Here is an 11,104-nt window from a genome sequence, read left to right as displayed (position 1 = left end):
GGACAGAGGCAAGCCTTACGAGACCAGGGAAACGAGGCTGGCCAGGGCTGGGGCTGGGGGTCTGGAAGAGAGGACGTGCCCAGCTGGAGAGAGTGAGGAGCAAGAATAAGGAAGACACACGTCTCGGGTCTGGGCCTTCTGTGCCCTGTGTGGGGGGTGAAAGAAAGGAGCTGCTGATGCCTGAGGCATAGTGATCCAAATGGCTGGGACGGGAAAGACCATGCTGTCCGGAGGGAGAGACACAGGAAGCACTCACCTTAATGTACTGGAGGTCCATGAGTGCCCGGACACTGAAGTCGGAGATGTACTGGCCCAGGACAGAGCTGCCGAACTGGTTGGTGCTGGCCGCCAGGGTGGCCGCGCTTGAGAGATCTGTGCGCTCTGGGTAACTGAGGGAGGCTGAGCGGCTGAGGGTGTTGGGGTGGGCTGGGGAGTGGTCTGTGGGGAGAGACACACAGTCAGGCCGGGGAGTCCCGGGGCCCTTCATGGGGGTCCCTCTTGTGCCCCAGACACGCAGGTCCAGGGCCCCCACCGGAACGGAGCAGTTCTGAAGGACAGAAAAGCTCCAACTGCAGAAGGTCTGGCCTCCTTAAAGCAAGTGAGTTAGTTTGTTTAGAGGGGTTGTGCAGTAAGTATTAAAAAGCCTACCAAAGCAGAAAACCAAAACCAAAGACACAAAATTTATGTCTCCAGATCCCCTCATTTCCCCCAACAACTCATCAGTCAAGGGTGACACCATGATTACCCCTCACAGTGGACCAGACACTGTCCTTGTTCCCAAAGCAGCTTGTATCGAGGGACATATACTGCACACTTTTACATTAAAAAGAACATAGAGTTTGTACCCTATGATGCATCCACACATACTTCTCAACGTGACGCCCTAGTCACATCTTAACATGCTTGTCACAGGTCAGAAGTGTGTTCTGCACATGACCCGCTCTGTATGGACCAGTCCTGCCCACTTGTGTTTGCTGGGGCCCCCGTCAGTCTGACAAAGGGGGACAGGGGCAGCAGGTCCCTCTCACAGGAGCCTAGAGCCCCAGGAGTGCTGGGCCTCCCACACCAGCCAACGGTTCCCTCTAGTCCGATCTACATCCCCCTGCCCTGAGGCAAAGCCTGGGGGAGTGGAGAACGTGCCTCTTCCCCCAGGGACAACAGGGCCTCCATGCAACCCACTGTAAGGAACCTGGACGACGCAACCACAAATGAGGAAGGAGCAGCCTCCTTATTTTCAGAAAGAACTGTATACAGACTGCATATCACTAGCTCTTATTTTTGAGAACACTTAGAAAACAATGAAATGCACAAAGAAGTTAATCGTGAAAGCATGCTGGCTTCTTTTAAACAAATAGGAAATGGACTAGGCTTATTTACTTAGTTGAGCACTAAGTTACTAACTAACTACTAAGTTAGCTACTCCCACAAACAGTGAAGAGAGATGAACAAATGGTGAAGAGAGCAAACATCATGAAGCCAGGTGACTGAATGACCAACACAGCTTTAACTGAGTGAGGCTGAACTGAGTAATACTCTGTCTCTGAGCTTCATTCATAGAACTAGGAAAACATAGTCTGGATATCCTATGACTGGGCAGTATAAGATCACTAGAAGATCACAAGTGTGTCACTTACCCCAACTTAAGTAATACCTCTGATTAAGTTCTAGAGAAGGAACACAAATACTATGAATATTACCTAATACTTCACATTAATCATTTGGATGATGATGGACTGCTTTTAACTAATACTTATTAACACTCCAGAATCTGAATTTAAAAACAACACAAATTAGTGACATGGCCTTTTAAAAACAGACACCCTAGAAAGACATACACCCAACTACGAAACCTTTGTTTCTGAACAATAGTATTATGATACTCCTTCATTTTCTTTCCTAAGATTTTATTTATTTTAGATGGAGAGAGACAGTGCTAGCAGGAGGGGCAGAGAGAGAGAGAATCTCAAGCAGACTCCATGCTGAGTACAGAGCCCAACAAGGACCTTGATCCCAGGACTCTGAGATCATGACCTGACTTGAAACCAGGTGCCAATCACTTAACCAACTCTGCCACCCAGGCACCCCAATACTGCTTAATTTTCTTAATTTTCTCCCTTTCCTCAATTTTCTAAATAAGCTAAATTGCTTTTATGACTGAAACTGAACTATAAGGTGTGCCTGGCTGGCTTAGGCTGTGGAGCGTGTGACCCTTGATCTCCAGGTTGTGAGTTCGAGCCCATTAGGTGTAGATATTACTTGAAAACGAAATCCAAAGCACCCTGGTGGCTTAGTTGCTTAAGATTCTGACTCTTGATTTTGGCTCAGATCATGATCTCAGGGTCTTGGATCAAGCCCCATGTCAGGCTCCACGCTGGGTATGGAGCCTGCTCAAGATTCTCTCTCTCCCTCTCCTGATGCTCCTCCCCTGCACTTACTCACTTGCTCTCTCAAGAAAATAAAAATTAACTGGGGCGCCTGGGTGGCTCACTCATTAGGTATCTGCCTTTGGCTCAGCTCATGATCCCAGGGTCCTGAGATCGAGCCCCGCATCAGGCTCCCTGCTCGGCAGGAAGCCTGCTTCTCCCTCTCCCATTCCACCTGCTTGTGTTCCCTCTTTCGCTGTGTCTCTCTCTGTCAAATAAATAAATAAAACCTTTAAAAAAAACAAAAATAGGGGCGCCTGGGTGGCTCAGTGGGTTAGAGCCTCTGCATTCGGCTCGGGTCATGATCCCAGGGTCCTGGGATCGAGCCCTGCATTGGGCTCTCTGCTCAGTGGGGAGCCTGCTTCCCTTCCTCTCTCTCTGCCTACTTGTGATCTCTGTCTTTCAAATAAATAAATAAAACTTAAAAAATAAAATATAAAAAATAATAAAAATATAAATTAATTTAAACCTTAAAAAATAAAATTAAACAGAGTAATAAATGTGTAAAAAAGATAGGGGTTTTTTAACTTGGTAATTCCATTTCTGAAAGCATATCCTAAGGATATAATCTTAAACACCGAGAAAGTTTTTTCATAAAGAGGTTTACATCATGGTGTTATATAGAACACACACCACAAGGACTGTCCATAAGGGGGGATAACCAATGAAGGCACGTGTGCTTGGGGGAACACTATGGCTCCAACAAGAAAGTTGGATCTCTGCTCTTGTATTAGGTAAAAACAGGAGGACCCAAGCCACGGATACATGAATCCCTGGTCAGTATGAAACAAGAGCAAGTGCGGAAGAGAGAAGGAGGCTGAGGTGGCCAAGGAAGACCAACACGGTCCACAGACATCACCCACTCAAATGCTGTTAGCAGCTTCCCACTTCCTACCATAAACAGAAGCTGGCTGTCTGAAAGGGACAAGTGACTTCTAATTCACCTTTTTACTTTTTTTTTTTTTTTAAGAGAATCAAGATAAAAGTGTGCTTTGGTACAGTTGAGAGGGAGAAAAAAGCCAACTGTACGAATATAAAATGGGAAATGACAGACTCTGGGGATAGGTTTTTAGGACTGTTGAAGGCCTCAGGAACTTCTTTAGGTTACACACTGAGACTGGAGCCCAAAGGCACTTGGCAATGCTCTTAACCTCCTCAGGGCTCAGCAGGCCAGTGTTCCGATGGGGAGACCAGCACTTTCTGCCACCCTCTGCTGCCTCCATATAAGTGGAACCGAGTCAACCAACACAGCTGCCAGCAATTCTGGGATAAGGCTCAGGAGTGTGATGTATCAAAGGCCAGAAACAGCATGTGGCACTGGGCCTTTTCCTCGATACTTCCAATTGGAATGTCACATTTTAGTTGTAACCAAGAAAAAACAGAAATAAAAACTTAGCTCTAACGGAACATTCCCTACCTATTCTCTCATTGCCCTGATAATTCTAAGAAGGGGCCACATGTATTGTTCCCATTACACAAGGGGGATCAAAAGACTGAGAGGAAGTCAGCTCCTGGAATCCTGTTAACTAGCAAGCACAGAGACAGCACTCAGGCAGTCTGCCCAGGGCCGTACTTCTAATGCCTGGCGGCTGCCTCCCCTGGCAGGCAGACACCCCAGCAACAGAATGAAGAGCAAAGCCTGGGAAGAAAGGAGGCAAGTTTTTTAAAGAAAGCTGATGAGATGACAAGGCATCCTGATGTCTGTGAGTGACCTCGATCACGGGGGTGTGCAACAGCTGGGCTCACTTGGCCTGGGCAGAAGTCATAACGCTCCCTTCCCACTCTAGCTGTGTGTCTGTGTGTGCGCACGCGTTGGGTGTGCATGTGTGTTCTCAAGGACTGAGGACCTCTGGGGAAGCGCTTCCAGGACCAGGGCAAAACCACCCGGTACCTGGGCCCGCTGCCAAGCAGAGCCGGTGCAAATCAGGCTAGCCCACAAGCGTGAACAGGTGGGATGGCCCAAAATGCAGGTGGGGAGCCCCAGTGGCTGCTGGGAGAGGTTAATAGAGCTGTGGTATGTGGGCTCAGGCAACAGGTGGCAGCACAAACTACTCCCGCCATGCTGTGTTACCTGAGAGCCAGGACAGCAGGGAGTTCCGTTTGCCAGGCGGACACCCGACCTGGGTTGAAGGCACTGGAGCAAAAGAGGAGAAGGTCAGCAATGGGTAGGGTGAGGAGGCAGAACATGGACCCACAGGAACAAGATGGAGAAGCAGATCTGTTGGGGGCCAGTGTCCCTGGGAGGGAGGGGCACAGTGGACTCTGACAGGGAGGGAGCTTAGGGCAGACCAATGAGCGCTGCTCAAAGAGGGGCAGAGGCTCCCACAGTGAAGTCAGAGCGGCCCTCCCCACCCCCGGCTGAAGTCATCTCCTCTCCCTTCTCCCAAGTGGGACCTGAGTGCCTCTAGCTCAAAGGATGGAGCCAAGGACCCAGACCCAACCTCTGAGGCATCACTGCAGAGAGAAGTGCCTGGAAGAAATGTCCCACGACCACGTGCCCTCCTGGACAAGACTTTCCCCAGCTGGCTGGCAAGAGGTGCTCTTGGGAGGGGCCGAAAACTTCTCCCTAGGCCAGTGACATCCAGGCAGGGGTCCCCTGCTCCAAAACCCAGCTCTGGAGTCTTGTTTTCCCACTGCTTCCTCCTGGAGCCTGCTCATGCTGGGAGAGGGGCAGAGCTGCATCACACCAGCCAATAAGCTGAGCTGTATCAACATACAGGGGGCCCTGGCCCCCTGCGCTCAGGGTCCTCTTTGTCAAAGGACAGCAACAGGCATAACACAGAGGATCTCCACGAGCCACACACACCTCAGTGTGTGGCCTGTCCCCCAGCCACAAAGTGGATTTTCACTTTCTGGCCTGCAGCAACCTGGGGACCCACTCAAGGCTCAGAAGGGCCAGGCAACTAGCAAGGAGCTGATCTCGCAAGACTTGGGTCTTGCCTACAGAGTGCCCACTCCAGCCACAAGGCCCCTCTGGCAAAGAGAGCCTGAGCCACCCGGGACTAGAGAAGCAGAAAGCACTAGGGTGGCCAGAGTGGCCCTTCCCTGGACTTCCCACAACTCTCTTGCAGGGTGTGTCCAGTCCCCTCTTTGCCCCAAGTCCCTTTATGCCATCAGAACCAGCCCTTAACCAAAAGGCAGTGGCTAAGCCCCCTGAAAAGCCAAGGCCATCCACACCCTACCTGACAAACAGGCCCTGCCCTGACTCCCTGGATCCAGGCACCCTGGATGCCCTCATTCCCCACCTCTATTCCCCTGCCCCAGTCTCTGTGAGCAAGACCCTGTAGCCTCTGTCACCTGCTGTCTCTTACTCTTCCCGCTGCTACGACTACTTGCCCAAATGGCCCAGTTGCTATGGTACGTCCCCTTGCTCCAAGACCATTCATGGCTTCTTGCTTCCTATCACAACCAAATGCCAGCCACTTTCTGGGGCTCCCCAACATGTCCTTACTCCCCATGGTCCACCCCCTCCCACCCCTGGAGGCTCTGGTACGCTGATCTCACATCTCAGAACACGCTCTCAGCTCCCTACAGGCTTTGGCTCAGATTCCCCTTCCCGTCTCCTCTTCCCCACTCTTGGAATCCTGTCTGAAGGGGCCAAGCCCTGCTCTTCTGGACCGCCTCCACTAGGCCCTGGCAGCTCTGGCCCTCACTGGCCTCCCTCTCCTCTGAGCCACCTGGACGGCCCTAGACTCTGGGGTACCAGTCCAAGTCTCCCCCCAGTCCAGGTATGCTGGAGAGCAGCATGGAGGCAGCCCAGCTACTCACCAGAGGTGGGCGAGGACAGGGCCATGGTCCCGTAGTAGGAGAAGGCACCTGTCTCAAACTTCATGTTCTCCTTCCCGGCCTCCACCTCCACCTTCCCCTGGAAGAACACAGGGTCAGGGTGACAAACAGCCTGAGAAGGAAAGCCCAACTGAGGGGAAAAAAGGACAAGGCAAGAGGGAAAAGTGAGGGCGAGGAAGAGTCGGTTCCAGAGCCCTGAAGCGCTCAGGCACCCTGACCCAGAGGCTCAAGGGTGGCCTCTCAGGAAGAGGATGGGCAAAGGGGGAGCAGAGGCTCGGGGGCAGGCCGCACGGGGGAAAAGCCCCGCATCTCCCAGCCAACTCAGCAGGTGAGGAGGCAGAGCGGGCACAGGAGGGCGGGCAGGGAGCAGGCCGCCCACCTGCAGGATGAGGATGAAGTAGTCGGCCGGCTTATTCCGGGTGTACAGGTAGTGGCGGATGTAGTATTTGTTGTGCTCATCAAACTTGAGTTCCTGAATGACATCTGGGTACTTGAGCAGCCGCAGCAGGATCTTCTCTGATATCAGAGAGGGGCTGAACTGGGGAACCTCTGTTGGAAGAAAGAAGACAATGACTTCACAGGGGCCTGGCTGGACAGCACTGGGAACATGGTCACTGTGCTTGCTCGCTGCCCAGGCCCTCCTTCCCCTAGGTTCTGCACCTTTGTGGGAAAGCAGTACCCCTTGGATCCAGACTGGTCAGACTCGAGTCTGCCTGCCTAGGCTGGAACAGTGGCTCCCACACTGGGCGTGCATGACCTTGGGCAAATTACCTAACCTGTGTCTCAGTTTCCTCATCTGTAAAATGGGGATTAAAAACTTAGGGTTGGGGACCTGGGTGGCTCAATCAGTTGAGTGTCTGACTCTTGGTTTTGGCTCAGGTCACGATCTCAGGGTGGTAAGATCAAGCCTGCATCAGGCTCCACAGCCCACTTGAGAGTCTCTTCCTCCCCCTCTTCGCCCTCTGCCCCTCCCCCACTCACACTCTCTCCCTTTCTCAAATAAATAAAACTAAAAAAAAAAAAAATTCATAGGGTTGAGGCACCCGGCTGAGAGCATACGACTGGCAAGAGCATAGGACCCTTCATCTCACGGTCACAAGTTAGAGCCCACACTGGGTATAGAGACTCCTTAGAACAAAACAAAACCAAACAACAACAACAAAAAACAAAACACCTGGTAGGGTCATGGTGAGGTTAAATGGTAATACATGTAAAGCACTTAGACACATGCTTGGCATATGGAAAGTGCTTCATAAATGTTACCATCATTATTATCATTAGCACCATCATCAATGCCCTGGCAGGAAAAACAAAGAATTAACACCCTTTAGCAAGTGAGGGTTGGGAAGAGAGTCAGATGTGGGGGGAGGGAGGAACAGGCAAGATCTTTTCAAATCAATCACCCAGGTCCCCAAAGGGGCTTTGAATCAGGGGTGAGAAGAGAGGAATGTCACTGATCTAGAGGTCAAGTCCTGCTGGCCTCAGCACATGCAGGCAAAGGGAAAGGGGGAGTGATGAGAGCAGAGCTGGATTCAGGCTCTGAGTACATGAGCCAGACAAGTGCTGTGGGCCCACAGCATGTGCAAGGGCTTCCTTCGCCCTCCTTCTTCCCAGCATCCAGGGGTCTGGGGAACCCCAGCGCCCACCTCAGGTACTCCTAATGGTTCTTTTTTTATTTCACCCTCCCCACTCTCGCGGTGGTTATTTTCAGAACCCGAGTCCTTCCTAGAATTTTGCAATGACAACCCATCAACAGAGAAAACAAACCACCACAGGGAGCGCCCCAGCGATGGAGGGAAGCCACCTCGCCCCCTTTCAGAGGCAGCCAAGTTTCCCCTGCACCTTTCAAATAACCAGAGGCCAAGAACTCCCCCTCCATAACTGTGTCCCACCAACGCCTGAGGGCCCTCCTCTTTCTCTTACCCGTGGCCAGGAAGCGATGAGCAGCCAGAAGTAGCTGAGGTGAAATTTTCACCTTGAGTTCATTGTCAGCATCTTTGAAGGCTGAGAAGTCGCGTTTATTTTTCTCAGATACTCGTTTACGGCTTCGGTTGTCGGCTGTAAGAGAAAATCTAGAACTGAGAATTCGGTTCCCAGTGACTCAGGAACACACTAGGACCTGCGCGCCAGCTCCCAGCTCTGCAGTCCCCTCTTCCACACACAAGCAGCACTGTCTGGTTCAAGGCAGACTCCCTGGCTCAATGCTGAGGCACAAAGGCCAGGGGGAGCAAAGATGTCCTCCTCTCACCGATCTGAGCAGCATGCCCAACGCCCACCCTGGCCAGTGTGAGGAACCCAGTTCCTGGGCCTCAGGGAGCCCGGCCTCCCACATCCCTGCACTGTGTGGCTTTCCCACCTAGGGACACCTAGGGTGTGAGCAGGAAAAGGGTTCCAGGCCAATGGAAAGAATGGAACTCACTGTACATATCTGACTCGTCCAGGATCTCAGACTTGATGATCTCCTCAATGACGTCCTCCAGGGTGACCAGGCCCAGCACCTCGTAGAAGGGGTCACCTTCACCCTCGTTATTCACCTTCTGCACGATGGCCAGGTGGGACTTCCCTTGGGGGATGATGCAATGAGTCAGACAAAAGCAAAGGGCCCAGTCATGAGACGCCTCCACCAAAATATTAACACATTTGGGGTCATGAGTCACTGGGGTGGAGTCATGGGTGGTTTTTTCCCTTTTCTGTATTTCCTAAAGTTTCTGCTACAAACAGATGTTGCTTTTATGAAAAGGAAAACCAAAAGTACATTTTTAAATTTTAAGGCATTTCATCAAAGAGCTTTTGTTTCATTAGAATGAAAATGGCAAGGTCCTGCCTGGGTCTCCTGAAAGTCCTAGAGGAGGGAAAGACACACACTGACAAGCTGTGGGCTGTGGAGCGATGGGTTGGAGACACGTGGATGCCAACTGGACATGGGGTTCCTCAGATGGCCCACGCTGCCCATGGGGCCTCCAGGGCCACTCACATTCCTTCACCCTGCTCTCCTTGGCAAATGCCCCAGCATGTATCCAGGGCCATGATACTGCCCAAGGCAAAGGCTCTCAGTTCCCAAAACCATTAACAAATTAGCCCAGGCTGTAATTAGGCCAGGCAAGTACTATAATTAGAGAAGGGCCACCTCTTCAACCTAAAGAAGAGAAAGTCAGAAGGCAGAGGGAGGGGAGGAGGGACCCTCCACAGAAGTTTGTTGCGGGGGGCGGGGGGGGGCGGCAGGGCTTTTTCCAGGACCTTATTTTGGGTTTCTACCCTGTTCCTGTGCCCCTCGTCCCAGTGGGTGACAGGAGGGAGACAGCCAAGGCTTGGTCCGCACTGCAGTTCAGATGGGCTGTGTAGCCCACACAGGGACCCAGATTTGGAGCAGCCAAAAGGAGAAAGTCCTGGGAGAGCTGAGGTCAAGCCAGGGTCTTCTGGGCAGCTTCCCCTTCACAACCCAGTCTGAGGGCCCCACTCAAAGGACTTCTCTGGAGAGGGCGTTTTCCAAGTCTCCAAGGCCACTCCAGATCCCCTAACCCCAGGATGTGCCCCTCAGAACTCCAGAGAGCTGCCAGTTCCCAGGACCAGCATTTAAAAAAAAATAAAATAACAAAGATATCGGAGTACGCCACATGTGAGGGGAGGTGGGGGGACTGTTTTGTGCAACTTTCACCATCACGTGTCAGTCACTGTGGTACACTCATCTCCAGCTCCGAGTTATGGTCAAAAAACTTTCAGCACCTTGCTCGAACTATGCACCCAGACCAGACCTAGCCAGAACCGTGTCTAGACTCAAAGACTTCCCAGTGTCTTCTAGACGGGGGCCGATCAGAGCAAGTGATCCGTCAAGGTCCTCCAGCAGGCCTCAGCCCCTCAGAGCCAAGACCCTGGGGTCTGGCCCCCCAGGCCTCTCTGCCTGCTGGAGGCTGCCCATGCAGGAGTGCCTTCTAGAGAGAGAAATGATGCTCAGTCAGGAGGGAACCAGAGTTAAAACAAAGTCGCATTTACCACCTTCCAGACTGGCACGCTCTAAGACCAATAATACCCGATGCTGGGGGAAGCATGCCCTCAGGTCCTCAGGTTGGTGGGCAGGTAAATGGGCACACTTCAGGAGGCCAATTTCGCAGCATGACTCAAAATGAAAAGTCCCTAACCTTGGACTCAGATATTCCACTGGTAGGAAGCTGGATATAATCGTCTCCAAAGCAGAAAAGGCATGGAAGCAAAGAGGTTCGACAGAACCTTGTTTTTAACCACCTCAAACCAGAAACCACCTACATCAATAGCAATGGAGCAGGAGTCCTGCCACTGCTCCGGGGAGAAAGCAGCAGGGAACAGACAGACAGAATGTGGAATGAAGCCCAACACAGGCTGCTGGTGGAAGAACGAGCAGAGGGACAGACTGCATGGTGCCTGCTGGACTGAGGGCTGGCAGGGGTTGTGAACTGCCCTGAAGTGCATGGAAGAGTAACAGTGGTTACCTCCCAGGTTAAGCAGGGTTTGGGGGAGGGGCCCTTGTACCCCTTACGCTGTCCTCTTCTAATTCTGTTCTGTTTGATGGGCTCTAGAATTTTTTTAATTGAGAAAAAATCAGGGGAAAAACATAATTAAGGGGAACAAACAAAGGGAGACTAGTGAGCATCCAGGGTGAGCAAGGACCCTCTGTGCCTAAACCGGCATAGACTAAGTCCTGGGGAACGGGGTGAGTCTGAATGGGGCTCAGTTAGCCAGTGCCTAGCTCAGAGCCTGGAAGTCAGAGTCCCCACGCAGAAGGGACATAGCTTCAATAACCTGAGAAAAATGTCCTCCTCCCCACTGAACCTCCAGTGAACCACAGGCTTACAACAAATCCTGACACCCTGACACACAGTCACGGGTCACACTGGACCATACCAGGAAAGGCTGGTGGCTTC

General features: G+C 51.9%; 1 protein-coding gene across 2 annotated transcripts in view; it reads right to left on the bottom strand.

Moving 5' to 3' along the window:
- CNNM4 (cyclin and CBS domain divalent metal cation transport mediator 4) overlaps positions 1-11,104 on the bottom strand; it is a gene marked incomplete at its 5' end in the record, with an annotated part of 36,098 nt that overhangs the window by 2,628 nt on the left and 22,366 nt on the right. The window contains 6 exons of one of the 2 annotated variants that reach the window (XM_080814144.1): positions 257-438; positions 4,495-4,557; positions 6,192-6,288; positions 6,589-6,758; positions 8,133-8,267; positions 8,629-8,772. In XM_080814144.1, coding sequence (XP_080670270.1) covers positions 257-438; positions 4,495-4,557; positions 6,192-6,288; positions 6,589-6,758; positions 8,133-8,267; positions 8,629-8,772 — 791 coding nt within the window. The remainder of the gene's footprint in view (positions 1-256; positions 439-4,494; positions 4,558-6,191; positions 6,289-6,588; positions 6,759-8,132; positions 8,268-8,628; positions 8,773-11,104) is intronic. The other variant, XM_080814145.1, reaches the window with a different exon arrangement.

The sequence above is a fragment of the Martes martes genome (assembly GCF_963455335.1).
Source record: "Martes martes genome assembly, chromosome: 9".
NCBI lineage: Eukaryota > Metazoa > Chordata > Mammalia > Carnivora > Mustelidae > Martes > Martes martes.
Note: the sequence above shows the minus strand (reverse complement) of the source record. Positions and strands in the feature narration are given on the sequence as shown.